The 22,217-nt window shown below is 42.2% G+C and overlaps 1 protein-coding gene across 1 annotated transcript in view; it reads left to right on the forward strand.

Moving 5' to 3' along the window:
• Positions 1–22,217, forward strand: part of LOC130582247 (homeobox protein Meis1-like) — a 106,608-nt gene that overhangs the window by 52,552 nt on the left and 31,839 nt on the right. The window contains exon 8 of the mRNA XM_057380835.1: positions 2,132–2,277. Within this exon, the coding sequence (XP_057236818.1) occupies positions 2,132–2,277 (146 nt within the window). The remainder of the gene's footprint in view (positions 1–2,131; positions 2,278–22,217) is intronic.

Genomic DNA, 22,217 nt, shown 5'->3' on the forward strand with positions numbered 1-22,217 from the left:
CCAAGGCTGTTTTTGGCTTGAGCTAATGATGTAACAGAAACCTTTTATTTGGGATAGGTCACTGCCCGGGATTGAAGGAGGTGATCTGGCTCGCGCTTGAAAGGTTTCTCCATTGTRTCTACATAAGTCTTCACTTAAAAAATCCTGTTCCTAATGCTTCTGCTTTCATACAGCAGAAATAAACAGGAAAGGTTCTGGGGAGTGTTATAGGTGGAATGCAGAAAGCTTTTCCTCCCCTAATGGAGGATATAATTCAGGTGCCCTGGAGGCATGCTTTCAGGAATTCTCTTGCCCGAGGTAATGGGAAGCTAAGGCTGCTTGAAGGCCTTGATTATCTATTGATGCACAAAGCTGGAAAAAAAGTCATCTCCCTTGGATTATAGTAGATATTTCCATAAATTATCAATGAGTCCTCCTCCCGTCAGGCATGAGGCAATGCCTGCTAAATTAATCTGAAGGGGGTTTGAAATGAATATATTTTTTAAAAAATGGGGTGGGGGGAGAGGGTGGGTGGACGATGKCAGGGAGGTGGTGAAAGGCAGTGTCATTAGGTTAGAAGCTTYTCATTTTTAATCAATGAATGCGTAATACTTTTCTTTTCCTTGTTTGCCTCTCGCAGACAGAAAGTAGATTAGCCCGTGGAATTTTAAATGCTGTTGAGTTGTTTCCTTTGCTCATGTTTCTTTTATGAATTATTATTTTATATGGTGAATTGCTTCTCTGTATAAAAGCCCTTTTTTACATACTGGGCTTTCAAAGAATTCTTCAGATATCTAATTTCTTCGTAAAAATCTTGTGTTTGTCTGTAACTACCCAAGGTTACTGTTTCATTAAAGACACAGGCCAAGTCATAAGGACAATTATAATTTGCCACGGTCAGTAACATGCTAAGAATATAACACTAATAATAGCTTTTATTTTTTGATGCTGAAAGCTTTTTAACAAATCATAATTATGACAGTCCGCATCCCTTTAAAAAAAAAAAAAAATTATTTTTGTCCCTAATGGAGATAGTTTGTATTCAGCCCGATTCAGATWATTTTCTTGATCATTCTTGCCTGGGGGTGTAAAAAACACTTGCCTAATACATCACTACTCCATGTTGCTTCAAATACAGTGTCCTTGGAAGCTAGGGTATGTCATTCTGTCCACACACAGTCAATGCAAAGATTTACTTGCTCTGTGGGCTTGTTTAAAAACTGCTTTCAGTGTTTGAAACAAAAATTGCATGCGAACTGGTAGGCCCTGCAACTTTTCTGTTCCTTTGGCTGCTGACCCATCAGCCCAGAGACGAGCTGGCTGCTAGGCAGTGGCATCCTCCCAGACATGTTGCTAATATGATGAGAACTGTCCGAGACCTCCACTGCATTAAGGAAATTCATTCTGGATCAGTGGTTGTTTCCCAGGAGCAGACACCTATTACAGATATGGCAYACTGGCACAAAGCAGGGTATTAATTCCCAATGGTGTATGTCAAATTGGTGCCTACTTATCCCACTCTGAATTTGTTTTGGCTGGGGCTGGGAAGAAGGGAGCTGGGTGAATACCCACCTGCCATCAAAGAATCAGGGGAAGTCAAACATTTCTGAAAGGCTTAACATAAGCAACACCTCAATCATYTGTTTTTTTTCTGAATTCGTTGAGAGAATATGATGTTGTAAGAAGAGCTGTGTTCACCCCAATTTTCACACCCCAGGGTGGGACAAGGCACTCAGCTTCACACACACACCATTGATACTTTCCTCATTGTCAGCTCAGCCAAAGTAGCTGATTGGGATGAATCTTTGGGAAGTGACCTAGGGTGAAGAAAAGCCAGCATTTCCACCTTTGCAAGCTGGATGCTTGCCAAGTTTTTTTATATTTTTTTAAGCACTCTTTGTTTTGGGTTACAATGGCAGAGATGGCCACACTGTCCTTCAAGATAAACCAGAATGGGGCCAACACATTTCTAAGCCCCTCCCTCTCCCTATGTGTCTCCCCCCCTTCCCCCATCCCCTCAATCCCTGGTGAATTATGGTGTTAAAGAATTTATACCTCATTTAAATATTCATGCAGTTTATACCCAAAGCCAGGCTTCGGCTGAAGTATATAAAGGTAGCATAAGTCAAAATTTGATTCACTATATTTACAGGTGACGGCTTGGACAACAGTGTAGCTTCCCCCAGCACAGGTGATGATGATGATCCAGATAAGGACAAAAAGCGACATAAAAAGCGTGGCATCTTTCCCAAAGTAGCCACAAATATCATGAGGGCATGGCTGTTCCAGCATCTAACAGTAAGTGAACTCTAGATCACATATGCAAAATAAAACATGGATAATGTCATAGTTGTAGTAGTCATAGAAAGCAAAAAATACGTATGATGTTGCTGCCAGGCAGTAGAGGAACTTTTCCGAGCAGAGTTGTTGTTGCCTCATTTGCTAGATGCCAGGGGAAGAGCATAGAGCATATGTTTTTATGGTTTGGGGTTTTTTTTTTGTGTGTGTGTTGTTTTTAGATTTGTTTGTTTGTTTGTTTGAGATGCAGTTGTTAACAGGACATCGCTGCCAAATGTGATTTTTTTACTGAAAGYTGATATTAATACAACCTTGCAGACCTGTCCTGCTTTGCAGCTCCCCTTAGCCAATGTGGGAATCGCTGCTTTGGAGCACAGAGCAGCATTTGGCCCCKGGTTCTGTGCTCCAGAGAACTGCAGAAAACAATTGGGGAGATTAAAAAACAAAGCCAAAAGCAAACAAAGACCTTATTCAGATGTTTGTCAGAGACCATCAGAAGCTTCATGATGAAAAGTCTGAATGTATCTGGTTTAATAGCAAAGTATAATTTTTTTCTTTGAGATGTTTTCATTCCCAGAGTGTAAGTTACTCCTGTATTTAATGTTAGGAAGTCGGGAGGGGTGGTATGTGCAGTTATTTGTTACCACAGCTACCCCTGTATGGGTTTTTATTTATTCCTGGGATTAGAAATCAAAGCTCTGGACAGGTGTGTGGGGTTAAGCTGGATGCTGGAGCTGCTTTCAAGGCTTTGTATTATGTACCACACCTTCCAGCATTTAGCATTTAGAAAAGTGTTTCTAATGCCATTCTCCGTCAAATTGTGGTGATTTGTCACTGTGTTTTTATCCACTCTGGGGGTTTGGGCTTTGAGCCCCAGGTGTTTTGTCTCAGCCTTTCTGTGCCAGAGGAGAAGGATCAGGCAGGGGTTTCTGGGGGGTCTGCAGGTGKTGGTGAAGAAAGGCTCTTGCCTGTAACCCCAGTAGCTGTCTCTGTCCTCTGCCTGCACTTAGGGTCAGGATGAAACTAGAAGCTGGCCAGCTTGCCCAGCCCCGGTGGGAGCACTGCCAAGGGTGTGCTTGTAAAGTGAAGGAAGCACTCATGCACATCACCCCTCCATCCCCTGCTGAGCCAAGAAACCAGATACCTGCCGTGACTCTTGTCAGCACGGGGATCAGGCAGAGAATCCTGTCCCACGCCGTCCTGGTTGCTATGAATGAACCTTCACGTTGGAGCCCTGCTCCTCAGAGGCCTCGGATGTCTCTGAGTTAATCTCTGTCTCTGGCAGACTCAAACCAGCCCTGTCCCATGTCCTCAGCCCTGTTTGTGCGTTCAGTGAGGTCCCTTTGGTGTTGATAGTCCCCATTTAGAGGTCCTCACCCAGGATGAGTTGACACCTGGAACCTCTCTGCAGGTAGATGTGAGGTKAAGGACATCCCCCCCAAAACAGTCCATGCCAGTCCAAAACATTCCAGCTGGTTTAGGTTCAGGAATGAGGGGAGGCCCTGGAAGACCTGCAGCCAGGACAAGGCACACCAGGGAACACTGAGAAACTGTATGTCAGTTCCTGTATTTTCCAGTGAGGAATTGCAAATAAAGTAGTATAAATATTTTTTTTACTGAAAGTTGCCTGTTGCAGTTTTTGTGCTAGTTAATAAAGCATCACCCAGCCTTGAGCACGGGAGCACCAAGGTCTGTTCTGACAAAATGTTTGGGCACACTCTTAGCCTGGACCAGCCCCCCACCTGCCCCAAATGCCTTCCTGGGGATATGGCAGAAAGCTACAGGGTGTTTCTAAAAAGCCCTTGTGATGGGAGCCTTYAACTCCATGAGATTGACCTGACGCTGCAGCTGGTTTCATGCTTAGTCTCAGGACTGGAGAACAGACTAGACAGTCCCCTGTGCTGTTCTACCTGGGTTAGGTGCAGGGTTTTAGTGGCTTTTCACTCTTCTCCTGTGCAGTAATAGTGTTCAAAAGAGGAGAGAGCCTGCTGAGTTTSCTGCAGGGCTCCTAGCAGTCCCTAGGAGACAACATCTGGATATCTGCTTGTAAGATGGTCTCTTCTTCTGCAAGACTCAACTGCAGAAAAAAACATTTCCCCTAGGACCTATGCAATGCTGCATTTTCYACCCTGCAGCACTGGGCTAAAGTTTGCTTTAAAAATCCACCATCCACTGTGCAGATCCAGCCCAGTCAGGTGAAGCATGTGGTTTTATTGCTAGCAGCATGGTAGATCCARGCTTATTTGGTCAATTCAGTAAAACAGAATTGGTTTATCCTGTCTTCTCCAGGCAGGACCTTGAGACAGACTTTAGGTAGGATCTTGGATAGTTTCCTCAAATTCAAATGTGACTGGAGAACACTTTAGGCTCTTCCAAGTGCTAGAGCAACAGAGCTTGTGTGTTGACAGGCTGCTTGGGATGCTGTCCTGGCTTCAAAAAAACCCACAACAAACCCAGACCCAAATAATGTCTACAATCAGAGCTGAGGAGTGGTGGGGGGGCAGGGAGAGACTGAAGGAATTAGAATTCCAGTTCATTTATGAGGTCACCTGGGCTTCATGACTGCTGTTATATCACTGCGCAGTATGATGGTGTCATACTTCCTTGCTGCAGGAGGGAGATCATCCTGAGGAAACTATAGATCCCACACAGTTTGTTTATTTATTTATTTATTTATTTATTTATTTATTTATCAATTTAGTTATCAGTGGTCTTTTGTAGGGTGAACACAAGGTCCTCCCTGAAGTGAGAAGTGAGGAAAGACAGGGAGGTGGTTCTGTTCAGGGGATGTGTCAGGACTGGTGATACCTCCCTTTTGYCCCCAGCACTTTACCTGCCTTGTCTTTTCCCTCTGAAAAATGGCAGGGAAGAAATGAGCAGCAGTTAAGCACAAAATCCAGCATCCTCTTGACTCGGTGCTTCCTAATTGGGGTGTTAGTTAGGAGCCYTCCTTTTCAAAAGCAATTTTTTTTCACAGTTGTAATATTAATACACATCAGTGGCATGGAATTAAATAAAATAGGCAGTAAATTGCTGTGTCTGACATACTAACAATTATTGGTTGGAAAGACTGAAAATGAATGTTGGACAAACACAGTCTTTCAAAAGTGTACAGGTTGGGTTAATTCCTTCTGTGCAGTTATTTCACCTCCAAGAGCATTAAGCCTTCCTCTGTGTACTGACTTCATTTCCRAAGGTTTGTCCCCTAGTTCTCGTTTCTGGCTTAGGAGGAAATTCTTTTTTTTTTCTCTCCGGATGCCAAAGTGTTCAGGCAGTAGTTCCCACTCGCTGTCAGGCTCCAGCCCCCYCAGTTTTTTGACTGATGTGCGGAACTGAGTTGACATCTGCCCAAGGGGTAGGCAAACGCTGTCTTCTGCAGATGCAGGCAGTATGCTCTGAAGCTTTTCAGGAAATAAATCAGGGCAAATTCGCCCAAATTGCCTTTTTTTTCCCTCTTGGAATAATAACAACAAAAACAATCAGCTAAAACAATTGCAGAAGTGCTGACCTGATTCAYACTTAGGACTTTGCAGGATATTTTTTTAACTGTTTGCTATTCTGATTTAATTTTGATTRTACATCTGGGTTGGAAGAGCTACTTAGGTGGGCTGTTAGTTGGGSAAAATGTAGTTGTGGAGCTTGTTGACATTTTTCGTGGTAGGTTATGACACCAGCTGGTAAATTTGGAGATTTATGAAATCTGGTTTAGGATTTTGGTATAAATTTGAGATGCAAGCTTGCTGCTATCTGGATTTAAAAAAAAAATCGGTGAGGAACTGTTAAATTTGAGTCCAAATTGAGGAGAGGTTTGTGGAGTGGGTAAACATCAAATACCATTGKCAGGGGCTGGAGGAGGGACTGGGGCAAACCAGTTCTTTGTGGGTGCTTCGCTTCAGAAAGTCATCCTGAGGATAATTTCAGGGTGTGTTGCAGCCCWGCAATGTTTTGCAGGCCTCTTAGACTTTTTTTAAAAAAATTTAAAAATTGTTTCTTGGATCACTTAGCATTCAGGGTTCATTTCTCCCCCCGAATTTTTCAAGCACATCTCTTCACTGTAATGGATTTCCCTCAGCAGGGATTGTGAAATAGGGGAAAAGTTTGGAGGAAGGGGAGGGGAATTCAAAAATAGTTTTGCTTACAATTAAATCTGTGTAAATTTGATTGTGACAACAGGGTTAGTTTCTGCTTCAGCCCATCCTAGACTTTTGTCCCAGCAATGGTATTATTGGCATAAACTGGTATTTGGAATCGGTATAAATTCCTTTTTGTTCAAAACTAGAAGAAGGGAGTTTGTGGGGTGTCATTTCAAGTGGTTTTTTTGCTCATTGTGAATACTCTGCATCCTTTAAATCCAGCCTAATYTAAAATGTTGGGATTCAAACCTCATTTCGGGGATTATACGATGTAATTGGTTTGTTATATGATGAGTATTTGATGATCTTCACGTTCATCATCTAATCAGGAAAAAAAAAGCCATAAAATTATAATCCCAAAAGATGTTTAATAACAATTTAAACTATTGAAGGCTTTATTTAAGCACATTAGGGGATTATAAACTCCTCTTTTTTAATGGTGCCAAGAGGTAGATTCAAGGACTTCAAACACCTTTTAAAAAACAAATTGCCATGATTTAAAAAAAAATGAATGGGCTGAGGATTTCTTTCATGTAAATCCCATAATTTAATCATTATTTTTAACTGCTTTTAAAACAATTTCCTGAAGAGGTTAAATCTTACTGAAAGGGGAGACTGAGCAGAAACTAAAAGACATGGCTGAAAGATGTTGACTTTAAAGTGAAAAGACTTTTTTCTATTATGTATCTGGATTTTTAACCTTTATTGATTACTTGATGCCATGATATTAAACAAGAAAACTTAAAACAAGCAATATGCTTTAGTGGAGTTGTTATTTGTAAAAGAAGTTATTGGAAGCAGTTATTTGAAGGAGGTATTTTATRTCTAGCTGAGAAAATTGTCTCCATTGCTTCAAGGATGCTGTTGTGATAAAAAAACTTGTATTATACCACTTAGTTCTATAAATTTTTATTTTTGTGTGAATATTTTACCGGCTAGCAACTCTTGATAGCCAAACAAGTGGATTTCATGTGTTTTCTCATCCTTCCAAAGTTGGGAGATTGTGCCTTGGGAGCATCATGGGGTTAATTTGGCTGCCTGCCCCTACTCCCATGTAGGTTTTGGAAAGGAGTATAGTGAAAGGCTAGATGGGTACAAAACTAGGGTGCTGAGAACATGGAAAGGGGAAAATACTTGACTAAACCAAGTTTTCTTTGTTCTCCTCTTGAGAGGTTTGGAAGTATTAAAACRAAGTAACATCCCTTCCCCCCTCCCCCCAGAAAAATGCAACTTACAGAGAGTCTCCATCCTGCACCAACTGATGCTTGCTCTGCAAAATGCCAGAGGGCTCCTGGAGCTCATCTACGTAATCGGGGTCAGATTTCCATGARTTGGACTCGGAATGGGTGGGGGTGTCCCCCCACTTTATCCCAAATACGCAAGTCTCCTCTTTCACTTGATTTTATTGTGGACAAAGCTGTAAAAAGCTTTCTTCCACATCTGCAAGRCTTCTCAGTGCCAGCTGTCCCAAATTCCTGGGAAAAGCCAGGCTTTTTAGCTTGCCTTGAGTCACTCATGCATCCTCTTGACTGGGAAGGTGGGAGCCAGGGCTCTTCCTTCTCCTGGCAATGGGAAGACTTGTCAGAAAATCTAACAAAAGCATCTAACACAGGGTGGTGCAAGTAACACACAAGGAGGGTCCTCAGCTCCCTTCTGCTGGGGGAGGTGTTGTGGCAGTCATCTCCAATGGCAAAAAAATGGGAAATGTTCTTATGGGAGAAGGTAATTATTCTGGGGATTGTCCAAATTGAGTGGAGAGCTCCAGAAAGGAGGATAAATGGGATTTTAGGTAACTGGGTTTGAATTRACTTAACCCTTCAGCCCTCACAGAGTTTTACAGAGGAAGTGACTGTTAAAACCCCCCCAGATTTTTCTTTAATCGACCTCAAATTTGTAGCTTTGACCTGCTGCCCAATCTCCAAGGTTTGGTCCATTTTCTAGAGTGAGGGAAATTTTGCCATTTTAGAGGAAAATTGTTGGGTTTTGAGTGATACCCTTGGCAATGCTGCTGTTACTCCAGTTTCATGATTTCTTRGAAAGAGCATGTCTCATGCACTGTCTTGTAGATTATTTAAGTTGTCAGCACTGAGCTGTGCTACAAACCCTTGGTTTTAGAACAGAAAGGAAAAACAGAGGGTGCTTTAGTCAGACAGTTCAAGGAAAASAGATTATCTGCTTAGGTTTTTCTCACTTTCAGAAGTGTGGTGTAGTTGCAGCATCTGTTTTTTTCATATCTGTGATTTAGTTCAGTTTCTATTGAAGACAGGCATCGTGTCTTAAACGACAGGGTATGTGACATTTCATCGGGGTTCCTTGTGGGTCTTGGGAATGGTGGTGATCCAGGGAAGTATTTTGGCTGAAATCACAAGGTGGCCAACAAGCTGAGCCAACAAGATTTTAGAGAAAGAGAGAGAGAGTCTATTCCCAAAGGATTATCCTACCTTTTTCTGAATTTCCYACAGTTTCTACCTTGGAGGCACTGTTGTACCAATGTGGAAGCCACCAGCACATTAAAGAATTTAAATTATTTGGAAGCTGCTGAAACGCATTAGTATTGAGACACTAGCAGACTTTCACATCTGAGTAGAAGCAAGGGAATACTGAAAACTTGAAACATGATAAACATTAATTCAAATGCTAAATTACACTTGCTCTGGTTGTACTAGAACTCCTTTTGTTTGCATAAATATTCTCGGAAATGAGTTTACCAGCAAGAATGTTTGCAGTAATAAGAATTTTTAAGTCAGCAGTAGATGCTTTGCTTTCTTCTCCACCCTCTCCTTTCTTTTTATATTTGCAGCTGTGATATTTTGTGTGTGCAGCTTCATTTTTGAAATTAGCCTCCTGCAGTCAAGACAATGTGTTACACGATGCACTGTCTTTCTGCAGTCAAAGCAGACATACAAAATTAAAGTATCGCCTTTGGAAGGGGGACAGAGAGGGAGGGAAAAGGTTTGGCCACCAATTTTTAAATCTGGAAGTATCCATGGAAATATTTTGGCGAACAGTTTGCAATATGAAGAGCATTAAAAGCAGCAGCARTATCTTGGCAAGAAGTGGGTGAGCAGGAAATGAGGATAAATTAAYGAGCTTGGTTGTTCATTATTAGTTGTTTATTTATCTTGTCCTCTAACACTGTTGCTACAAAAGAGCYTATGTTGATTCTCAGATATGCTTATGTATATAAGTGCCAGTGTTAATTTTTTGTTGGAAATCTAACTCTTGAAGCAGTTTCACAGCATGCCAGTGTGCTAGCAAACGACTTAATCAGATCAGGTAAAGTGCCAAAATATGAGGCACCAAACCAGTTGGGCGCATATCTGATGAGATGTGTTAATCTGTGGTGTAAGATAAGCTGCCTTTCAAATAGGGTCACATTTGGAAGTGGTGCATCAGGTTGTGTAAGATGCATTCCCTTGCTCTGGCATACACTATCCTACATCTGTTTGCCTGAACTTAACCCTTGTSTGGAGGAGCCAAAGCAGCAATTGTGCTGAATATAGTCAGTTTGTTGCTCCAGGACAGGCATGAGAAGTGACTTGGGTTTTTTTCCATTTAAAAAAGTTTTGTTTCCCTTTTTTTGCATTTACCTTCATCTACACAAATCTGCACGGTTACGGCTTACATGCTTGCTCTTGTTGCATATATTCAGGAGGCCCTAATTCCCAATTCCTAAAAGTACTTATGTTTACTGTCTGCCCATCAAAATTAGCCAGGGAAAAATTTTTGTTTGGAAGTGAAACTTTTTTTTTGGTGCCATAAGTTAAAATTTTCCATGGGTACCGCCATCCTTTCCAACAAAATGCTCAGCTTAAAATCCAATTTTCAATATTCATAGAGTCATTATTCATGGAACAAATGTATTCATGGAATTGTTAAGGTTGAAAAAGACCTTTAAGATCATCAAGTCCAACCAATCTTATCTTATTGATGAGTCACCATTGTGCTTCATCTCCTCACCCTGTGAGCTACAGCAGTGCTAAATATATGTGTAGGGAGAAGGTAAGTAGGCAGAAAAGAGTTTAAGTTAATATGTAGTTATCTAATTTACCTYGCCTTTTGCATCATTGCCTGATTTAGACCCAGAGTATTTAGTAGAGTGCTCGTTTCACTTCAGTGCTGGGCCATCATTTTAATAAGGCAAGGTCTAGGAGGCTTGCCACTTCATCTTTTGCTTTATGAAGCAGAAACTTCTGCCCAGAAAATACTTCTCAGACTTTAGATATAGCATGAATATTCTTTTCTTGGCTACTGGTTGACTCTTTGGAATCCAACCTGTAAGGCATTAAACGTTTGGAAGTTTATAAAAAAACCTAACCACAAAAAAACTTATTCTCACAACGATGCTCTGTCCCAGTAAAAGCACGTTAGTGACACTAAAGTGGTCACTTGAGTCACATTAGTAAAACCAGGGGCTGCTCATGATACAAAGATGTTTTTCAAGAACTGTTTTTAAATTCAGAAGGGAAATGGTGGGACTTTGSCTTGGGCACTTTGCTCTGTTGATTGCTCCAAAGTCAGCTTTGGAGTGAAATTCCTCTTCTTAGGCCATCCTTATTCATGTTAGACAGAGCTTTTGGGTCCCCTAATGATATTTTCGGAAAGGTAAATGCCATGTTAGACAATCTGGCTACGTAACAGATTCATTGGCAGAACTCCACTTATTTGCCRTGGATTTTGTGCTGATCCAGGAKCTGCACTGTGCTTGTGTGGGAACAGCAAAGAGGACAAACCCTTGATTTCGTTGCTGAAACCTGAGCAAGGGTCTGTCAGTGCAGCAGGTTGTAAACCCCAGAGGGCCGTAAGCTGCAGTTGGGGTCGGAATAATTTTGAAGCTGGTAATAACCCAAACCTTAGGATTCTTATGAATAAAATGCAATTTTAGTAATGTTTTCATAAACAGCAGTAATGGTGGCATTTTAGTAAACAGTGGCATTACTTGCATCAAAATTGCACCACATTGGCTTTTAAATTACTCCACCTGTCTGTATGAATAGGATTTTCAATGTCGTGGCACACAGACAGCTGCTGCTAATTTTTTTTTTCTCTCCCTGTGTAGATAATGTTGGCAAATCTRCAGCCATCAAGGCTGGTTTCTGATGTAAAATGGTACCTGACCTACTGGCTCTGGTGCTACAAAAGGAGCAGCTTTAATTACTAATGGTCGTGTTTTAGTTTTGTACTTGTTGATGTACAAAATGTCATCTTAGAGCAGTGTAACCTCTGGTTCACTTCCACCAGCGATGGTACACTGGCTGCAATTATTTTCAAAATAATTTGTGTTCCTTGGTGGCAGCTTGCAATCCTGCCTTGTTAACTCTCAGATAATTAGCAGGGGTCTGGTCCTCCAGGTCCCTGTGCCCCCAAGTCTCACTGGTACCCCACACCTAGGGGAGCTGTCCTGAACAAAAGCAAAATTGTGCTTACAAATCCCACTTGATTTATTTCTAGGACTGTTCCCTCCCTCGCATTAGGTGGGTGTAATACCCAGAAATTCATGGCAGGAATTTTGCCCMCTAACCCCTGCTAAGCCAGCGGGGTTACGTGGAGGCACAGTCGGGGCACGCTGCCTCTCTTCCCAGTTAGGAACAAAAGGATAAGGCTCATGTGCTGCCTGCTGCCGTTTCGCTGGGTTCAGTTTGGTCACAATGATCCCATTACCAGCCTCATGCCAGGCCTTAAAAGGGTTAAAGACGATAATGGTGCCATTAAAAATCCAGCTTGCCAATGAGCTATTTTGTGCAAATGGTATAAATATAAGATACACTTGTCTGGCTCATTTGCAAGCATTCTTTTTGACTTCTTTCACACAACTGGTGTTTTTGTGTTTAATTTAACAAGAAATGAGTAGTAAATGAAAGCTGCTGCCTGAAATCCCACTGTGAGCGTGTTTTGCACTTGGCTCCCCAGTGAAAAGGCAATTTGTGAAATTATGTGATAGAGTAATTAGATGAAGCCAGGGCTTCTGATTGTTGCCATGCTTATGTGGTAAAGGTTTGCTGGGGAAAAAAAAAATAAAAAACACGGATTATTACCCTGGCAAGTTGGCTCAAAGCTTCTTCATTTATTTGTAAACAGAATATTTAGTGACCGCATAGGAAGTAGCTGTAATCRCCAGCTCGTAAAGAAACCACAGCAGAGCTTTTGGATTTTTACAGAGTGCTCATGTAAAATTTAAGCTGGGAGGCAGAATCCCTGTTAATGTAATTAGGATCTAATTTACCACCCTTTGCACACAGATGTAATAATGTCTAGATATTTATTCTATCTTTAAGCACATTACATATACCTCAGTGCAGCAGTTACTGAACAGAAACAGGTGTGAGCACTTTCCGGATTCATTTTTACACTGTAAACACACAGTGATTTCAGGGGAAATATTTACCAAAAAAAAAAAAAAAAAAATAGGGGGAAAGAATGTCTGCAAATGAGGCAGTAATGGACAGTTGCCCTTTATGTACTGATGGATTTCTCAATGGTTAAGTAAATTAAAGCAAATGCTAGAAAAATCAATAGGCTTGCAGAGTCTTGGTTGTGCCTCATAGACTTCAGGACAGAATGACAGATGTGGTGCATATGACCCATTTAAGTATTAATGCTTGGGAAATTGCCTCTGCGTGCAAGGTTATAGGCCTAGAAATATTGTTATATTAAATTACAGACAATGATATTTTTAAGTATATATGGAATTTATACGTTTCAGTTTAGTTGCTCTTCGGCATTACATTCGTCCTGGAAGATTAGTTGCGGAGTTGTTTCCCTGGAACGGTAAATCAGCTTTAAAAAATTGTTTGAACAGTGAATTGTCTTTTCAGGGCTGCTGCAGACCGGCGAGCGTGTTGCACGCTATGGGGGGACGGCGATCGTGTTAAGTAAGAGCCACACAGCCAATATGTTCACTAGCAAATGTAGCATATAAGCGAGCCTAAATTAAATATCATTAAAAGGCAGCTTTTGAAATGGTGAGAGGGCTGTCGTGGTAACACGGGGTTGCTGTTAAATCGGGTTGTTCTGTGTGACTAAACACGAAGTAAAACCCAAAGCGCRTGGTCAAGATGAGCTAAGTAAGGTAACCACCAAGACAGATCTTTTGTCACCACCTTCCCCACGTGCTGCAGTTGGAAGGGGCGAGTTTGTATGGGCAGGATGAGTAAAAACTGACCCCACGCAGGAATTCTCCTGAAATAGAGATGTTATGATTAATCCAAGCAGGCAGACGAGCTCTAGATGAGATAGTGTTTGCCATCTCTGATTTCTGTCATTTCTTGCTGTACTTCCACCCAGGCAGCAGGGAAGTAGACCAAGTTAATTGTCTCTTTGTGGCATCTCTGGCAGGAAGAGCGTGAAAATAGCTGGGACCCTGATTTTGGTGTTGGCGTGAAGGCAGAGCAGTGTGTTGGCCGTGCTCGCTGTCGGTGACAGCCGGGCGTACCTTGCCAGTTATCCTGATTTCACCCCAAACACCTGTTTCTGTGAAGGGAGCAGCGGATGCATTTTATATACAACTGCCACGATTAATATTAGAAAGCAGCTTTAGACTTTCACAGCACCACCGCTATTCCTTGCTAAAGCCATTACATAGAAATTTTTGTTGTTCTCCTTTCAAACATTAATTTTCATGTTTTACTTCCATTTGTTCAATAGATTTTTTTTCCTTCTTTTTTTTTCTGTTTGTTTTGTTYTGTTCCTTGATTATCTCTGATATTAATCAGTGTTTGGGTACCACTGTCTTCCTTCTGGCTCCCTCTTTTCTCACTTTTCTGTTCCCTAAAGCACAAAAACTCCCTGGGGAATAAAGCAGAGCCATCCCCATGGGGTGTAAGGGCTGCACACTGCTCCTGGGAGCGCCAGTGAAATGATGACAATGTGGAGGGGCAGATTATTACTTTTGGGCCTGCTGAGGACCTATTTGTGTATTGAGGCTGGATGAGAGMGGCTGGTGCTGAGGGCTGTCAGGCCAGGGCTGAGTGATGACAGACCCTTGTCATTTGCCCGCATTCAGCTCCATTGCTATGGTGACAATATGTGGTGATGAAAGTTGCCGCTGAGGGTTGGACAACATCCTCCATGGATGCCGTAGCCAACAGCATCTTTTGCAGCAGCGTGTTTGAGCTGCTGATGGCCCTTGGTGTCAGAGCAGCATCAAATCTCTAATGACAGAAACTCTCCACAGGTTTCCAGATCCGCAGGGATRTTGCTCRTGGCACCATCGCCAGCCTCGGCAACTTCTTGCATCAGTGACAAAAATTGTCTTTACCTGTTTTAGTCATTTTTATGTGCCTTGTGGTAGATTTCCCTGATTTATTTTGTGTGACACACAAGCTAGGTGAGGGGYGCTTACCTGCACAGCAGCACAGGGTGGCCGTGGTCCTCCTCCCGCCACATGTAAGGCAAACACATTAATCAGCCCATGGGCAATGGCTGCTTTTGTTAAATATACGTGCAAGGGGCCCTGGTGAACGGGCTCTTTTGTTCCYGACCAAACCAGAAGGGATCAAAGGTCAGCAGGAACCCAGAAGCCATCAGTCAGGGCGGGTTTTGCTGGATCCCGGGSTTGTCAGCTCTGTAGTCACCCCTGGCAACTTGGGCTGCCGCCTGCTTGCCTTCCCCACAGCCTGGCACAGAAGTGGAGCATCCGGTCGCTGTAAAAAGATGCTGACATAACGTCGGCATTTGARGGAAAATGTGAGCACTGCTGTGCTCCTCTTTGTTATCCAAGTCATTTGGGAGTGAGATTACRAAAATGATAAGTTGGCTTTGTAGAGATAATTTTGCTGCGTTCATCTTTAGGATGCATTTTAAGGCTGTAAATTCATTTTGGGTTTAGTGGCAAATGGCAACCCGGAAAGAAGCAGCAACACACTGCCGAAATGTGTTTCTGCCCTTCTGTATATAAAAGTTCACTTCTAAAAAAACTTCTGGTATGGCATTTATTTCCTTTGAGCAGATCGATTTATTTTCCCTCCCCTCCCTGTGATGTTAAAGTACATTTGGCAGTAATCAGTTTATCCTTATTAGAAGCTGTGGTAAAAGGCAGAGTTGCTGAGTCAATTCACTCCATTTACTTCCCCTATTGAGCCTTAATGTGTCCCAGTCCCCACCCCTTACAGTGAAAACATCATCAATTATCGGGCTGACAGGAGCTTGGGACTCAGTGTAAGTTGCTCCTTGGGGTTATTCATCTTGCACCAAAAAAACTGGCACTCAGCAATATTCATCACTTCCTCCTACCTAAAATGATTGAGTAAACAGTAAGGTGAATTATCAGAGGGGTAGAAAAGGGGGAAAACTGAGTTTGAGTATGTTGGAGGCAGCTTTGGGCTCATGTGGCAGGAGAAATAGAACCATCAGCCAATGTGCAAGCTCCCCACCATTGTTTGAAATTGCTGCTGAAGCTGGAGGGAGGCTCAGTTACCCTTCAGCCAGACACCTTACTGCTTCTCAGAGSCTGACCTGCAAGAGCTTTTCTATTTTGGCACCTGGGCTGGAAAAGCAGCTTCAGCCCTGGAAAAGCAGCTTCAGCACTGATGAAGCAGAGATGTGCTGGGTGCCCAATTATCTGTCAGCTCCTTAGGGTGAAATACATTTAAAACACTGCTCAGCTTACTCCAGTTTGATCCCATGATATTTGTATTTATTCCAAACATCCYGAATCCCCTCCGGTGGGAAATATTTCAAAGCGTGATCTTAATTTTGTGAATGTGATATGGTAAACTCTTTTTGTTCAAAACCCCAAGAAATACAAAAACATGGAATAGAATGTGCTTTGTTACCATTACCTCCTCTTCCTACAAAACAAAGCAAAAAAGCCCGTCCAGCCAAGCGAATCCAAACATGAAAAYCTCAAACTTTAGGCTTATTTAAATCTTCAAAGTAATCTTAAAAAAAGAAAAAGACTCTGCTTTCTTTTGCCCAAAAATATAATGCAATCACGATGAGGGAGGAGAAATTCCCTTAGCCATACACCTGGTTTGTTTTTGTGCCCGGTGCTGCGGTTAGATGGTTGTCTAAATAAACARAGATTAGGTGGAGGGCTTTATCTCAAAGCTGGCACTGGTTATCACACTGCTTCCTCCCACTCCCTCCCTCTGATTGTGAGTTGTATAAGAAGACTTAGCAAGCATAACTTAGAGCTGATAACCTTTGAATGTTAGTTCAAGGAAGCTGTGCCATAGTAACAACAACAAAAAAAGAAATTATGCAAACTCTGTCACAGACTAGTCAAACAACTGGTAATTTGACCGTAATTCTGATTTAAAAGAAAAAGTACTTGGCAAGGATTTTTTTGCTCTTAGAGTTCTATTTGATTTTAGCCTGATCAATAATTTTAATATTTAGCAGTACTAAAAAGAAAAAAATTATAATTCCAGGAATAAATTCGAGTTTATTCTTCAAATCATCTCCTTTGGGATCTTACTTTAAASTTGCTTTAACAAAAGGAATCTGTAGTGCTTCATTTGGGCAAGTTGCTCCAGCCCTGCAGTTGAGGGTTGAATTGATATTGATGCATCCCTGGAAGAAGACACTGTTGACATTTGCRTTTGATGGTAAATGAGATACATATACACCCAAGCAGGGGACGTAAAGGGAGGCTGCCAGGTGATGGGCAGCTTCTGGCTCTCCATGAAAGTAAACAGGAAAGCTCCTCGTGGTTCTGCACGGGTGTGAAATCAGAATACGCCTTTTCTGAGCCTATCTCGGTGCACTCACGGGCAGCATACAACACGCAAAGAGGAGGAGAAAGGTTTCTGGGGTCTTTGCAACATGTCTTCAATAAAAAAAAAAAAACCCCAGCAACCCACAACCAGGGAGAGGAAGGAGGGGGAAGGCATCCACGCGCTACCGCAAGGCAATGTCATGCCGATGTTGGGAAGCCAACTCACAGCGAGCGGGTGAGCGCGGGCATCTCTGCCCTTGTCGTTCGCATTACCGCAGTGCCACGCGCCCAGTTACACAATGCGTAAAGGCAAGGGTTATTTCTAGGACAGATAATTGAACATTAATACTCGTTGACATTGTCGTAGGAATGATATGTCAAGCTGACATGGCCTATGTGCTTACATCTGCTGATTGGCTGCAGACGAAGGGGATGTTTGGCAGATCAGACCCGGGGCCTCGCCGCCACCGAGCCAGGGATGATACAGCCATTAATCATGAGCTGCCATCTTGGGCTGCCTTCCCAAAAAACAGTGGTTGGGTCCCTGCTTTTGGGGGTGGAGGGCACTGTTTGCAAAACTRCAYYRCCCCCCRTGTGTGTACACACACCTCCACGTGKGTYGAGATTTATGTACAYGTATAAAATGTATTGAAGAAGAGCATCCTTGATGCTGCATACGCATGAGTGCCGCCGTCGTCTGAAGCGACTGTTTTCAATCTACTAACGTGAAAATAAAAGGAAGCGGAATAGATGAGAAGTTCTTCAGAAGCACTGAGAGCATGATCAAGTTTGATGAGGTGTTTCTGATTATCTCTGTCTTAGGAAGTAAATGACATAAAAATGGCAGCAGTGTTGGCTTTTTTTTTACCCTGATTTTTGTGTCTCTCTTCTTCCGGATGTCAACAGACCCTTCAAGGCAGTGTGTGGTAGATAAAGTAGTTGCATTATAATCACGCCTGTCCCCTCCCAGCCAAAATCCYACAAATGGTGCCTTTCAATATCATTTCATAACAAATCTTCAGAGAGCTAATGCCTTTGTCACAGCATTTCTACAGCCAGGCTTTGCTGCACAAGTTCAGAGGCATGAGAAGCAGATGGAAAACAATTACAGGGGCCTCTGACACTGGAGTCAGTTCTRCTTCCTTAAAATAAGGCTAAACATCATGTTTGTAATGTCTTGCGTACAGTTTGGCTCTGCAGAAAATGCTACAAAATAGGGCCCTTGAGAACATCCATTATCACATTTTGGTTAACATCACAGATTTTAAAAATCCCAGTTGTACTGGAGCTATGAAATAAAGCTTTCATCTGTAAAGATCTAGTTTCTCTTTGTTATTAAAATAAACTAAGCCATTAAACAAAATATATGCATATAATAGTGAAGTTCATAATTTCCTGTCATCAAAATGAAAAATGCAACTTTTTTTTTTAATTGGAGCAGTCATCTTAGAAAGGTTCGTGTATAGAACAAGATCAAATGTGCCTGGTTGCTCTTTCTTACTTTGTAACTTGTTAGTGGTGACATTTTTTTGGTCTTTAACTACTTTCATTTAGGTCTTTCTAAAAGAAATTAGTTTTGTTCAGAAGAGAAGGGAGAGCAGAGGGGGATTTTTGAGCTTGGTATGGAAACGATTAATTGACTATAATTTGTTACACTTACTTGTTACTGTTATGATGACCATCACATCATAAATGTGCTGAAAGCAATATGCCATCTCAATGTTTTGCTTCCAAATACGTGTATTKTCTCTTTTATGGTAGTTTCTGTGAAGGCGTCTGCATGTGTGTGGTACTTGATGTGCTCAGGTCTCAAAAGAGACCGGACAAAAGAGGATGAAGGGGATACTCAGGCCAGGGATGGAGTGGGCACTGGCTGCTCGTAGCTGACTCTGGATTTTTGGAAAGCCCCTTCCAAAAAACCCTGTCCTGGCCTCATCTGTTCATCATCCCATAGAAGTTGCCCACCAAGGGTCTCACCTTACAAAGTGGAGTACAAATCCTTTAGGCAGCCCAGGCTTTGGCCATGTTCACTCCAGCTAGATTTTAAATTTACCCAGGTGAAGACAGCTTGGCCATTTCAGGGCTCATCCCCCACGTGTTGGCCAATACGAGCCCCTGGGAAATGCCTGACACCATGAATATTTTCACTGAAATGCAAAATTTGGTTCCACCAGCCCTCTGTGAGGGAGGATACAGTTAGGTCTCTGAGGCTTTTGAAATCCAAGTGAAATCAGTGGAGATCTACACTGATTTTGGGGAAGAAGGTTATTTTTTATGGGAGAGTGCTCTTCATCCAAGCTCTTCATTCCCGAGAGGGAAGAGTCACATCCTGGTCCAAGCCTTTTTAATGATGTTTCTATAAATACAAGAATCAATACAYAGTGAATTTGTGGGTAAATACATGTTTAATTTAGGGCTGAATCTGGAGATTTGTAAGAGAGTGGTGATGTGCCTTTTCCCAACTCTCAGGAGATCTAAATCACGCTTTTTTGATGCACGTTCTTGTGCACAGAAGTATTGTCCTGGGAACATATATCTGCTTTATTCTGAAATTGGTTAGCATTATCAGACTTGTTTCTTTGCTGAGTTGGGTACATAATTAATTAGAGCAGTTGTTTTCTTTTGGAGACTTCTTAATTCATCTCTCAGAGTTAAATTTTAAGGCCAGGCTGGTCAGAAAGTAGATTTTTGTACAGACCTACACCCTGAAGCCAGTCAAAGGGATTTCACACACTAAATGGGTGTAGATAAATGAATTCTSTAGCCAGAAAGCAGAATTGCTTAGTCAAGTTTACTGAGTTAAAACTTGGCTGTATTATTCATATATGCGATTGCACTGAACTTGGGTTATTTTAGCAGAAGAGAATTCATTAGACCTAAGGAATGAAGGAGGGAATTTATGAGGKACTCTCATTCTAAGGGTAAAAATAATGGAGAGTGAACTTAYGGGGAGGTAAAAACTGGGATGGATRAAATGAGAGCGCCTGAAATAGCTGGCTGGSTGCTGGAAAGTGAAGCCCAGCTCTAGCCCAGGTAAATTGCATTTGAATTTCAACCTCAGATCTGCATGCACTCTTCTTTGGCAGATGTTGAATTGATAATGCCTGTGTGTTAAAGAATTCTGATTGTTTCTTTTGCCACCTTCGCAGCTTATGAAAATGCAAGTAGCCCTGCCTAATGAATATTAATAAGAGTGATGGCTGGATAACACACAAGCCTGTGGCTCTTTGGAGCTTGGATGGGGTTAGTTGGAGGATTGTTGTGACTGGGAATTTACATGCTTTTTAAGAATAAACTTCCTGAATGCTTTTACATTCTCCTTTAAAAGCTGATGTTTGTTCACAGCAGCATGCTCATGCATGCATGGGGTCTTYTTATTTCCCTTTCCCTTTCTAGATACATGTGAGATTAATACTACAGATGGCATGTCTGTGTTTTGTAAAACAAGGCAATTTATTAGATGAGAAGAGAAAGAAGCCCCATCGCTTAAATTTACTTCAGTCACAGGGTTAATTGTATCAATAGCAACGGTTTATTTTATTTTTCTTGTTTATTTTTGCCTTTTCCCACACCCCATTCTCCCAGGCAGCTGTGGCAGTTATTAGCGGGGCAGGGAAATGACACTGATGAATTCTGCATCTCCAAATGCAGTCCTAGGAGGCTTTAAAGCCCATTTCATGCAGTTAGTTAATCAGGAGGCTCGTTAGGCCCATTGCTGGACCTCACACATGGCAGTCTAACAGCAGGGATGGCTGTGGAGTGGCTGGGGGGTGGGAGGGCTTCCAGGACAGCTCTTCCACTGCTGCCCCTTCCATGGGCAGGCTCCTGCTTGGAGCTCCCAGTGATGCCAGCATGGTGTTGGGACTCACTGGGGACAGTGGGAGCATCCCTCTGTTTCACCAGTGCTGGAGCAATCCTCTCCAGACCTTTGTTTACTCACTTGTAAAAATCCCTATTACCAACCTTTCTGCCTGTGTCATAGGTCCCCATTTGATCTGCGCTTCTTGCCCCRGACTCTGTTCCCAAAACTGCTAATTATGCAAAAAAAAAAACCAAGGTGCCCTTTATAATAGCTTCCTGCTTGTTGAGAGCTGCAGGGGCAGACTTGAAAAGGAGGGTTAGAGTGGGTCAGAACTSAAAAGGCAAATAGAATCAGAGAGATATTTATTTATTATTAAAAGAAACCCACAATCTTGTCTTGGTAATAAGGACTGCTGTGATGCTGCATGGGGTGGGTTTTTCTTGCAGAGCAATGGTTTAGAGCTGGGATACTTTTGGAGGGTTTCAWGAAAGCTCAGTGAGGAGGATTTAATGAAGATTCAGGGATTAAGATGCTTCTGCATTATCATTTCTGCCAAATACGTAAAAGGACTTATTCTGCRTTCATTTTAAAAGTAAACTTACTCTTTCTAAAGCTTTGAAACATGAGGAAAACCCCCAACTTCAAAACAAAAACGTGTGTACGCAGTGCTTTTCCCCTTTTGCAAAAGGCCTTTTTCTTTCCCTTCTCTTGTCATGACAAAAAGGCTTAATTTTTTTAGCCAATATAAGGCGAGAGGGAAGAGGGGGAGAGTCATTAAAATGCAGTTCTTTCAATTACGTCCCGTTATTTGTCATCTTTATTGCTTTTCTATAGTTTTCATTGCACCTTTAATAGCACTCCTGGTCAGAAAAGGTGAGCTGGAATGTGAACGCACTTGGCTGCGCCGCCGTCGGTGCCTACAGAGCTGTGCTCGAATCCCAGTCCCTGTAGATTTTAATGTCCCCGCAGACTGCTGGCAGCCTGCTTCCAGCTGTGGCAGGCATGATGCAGTGAATTGCTTTTCAATGTTCTTTACTCAAATAGGCAGTAATTACAAGCTTAAAGAGGTTTAGTGGTCCAGTAAACTACATAATCACCCCTGAATTAGCCTGGGCTCATCAGTTGCAGTCCAGCAACCTCAAGACTGCTGTTTGTATGCAGGCTTTATCACGTAGCAACCTGAGCAGCAGGTGTGGAACAGCAAGAATCCCCCATAAACACAACTGTCTACTGGGGACAATGATCTCTAATGAGATGAGGCTACAGCATCACTGTAATTTAAGTGGGAAAATTAACGCCGGAGAATGTGCACTACTTCCAAGAGTCTCTGCTTCCTTCAGAGAACAGC

Source organism: Malurus melanocephalus, unplaced genomic scaffold (genome assembly GCF_030028575.1).
Source record: "Malurus melanocephalus ecotype Western Australia unplaced genomic scaffold, MMel_1.1 scaffold_473, whole genome shotgun sequence".
Lineage (NCBI taxonomy): Eukaryota > Metazoa > Chordata > Aves > Passeriformes > Maluridae > Malurus > Malurus melanocephalus.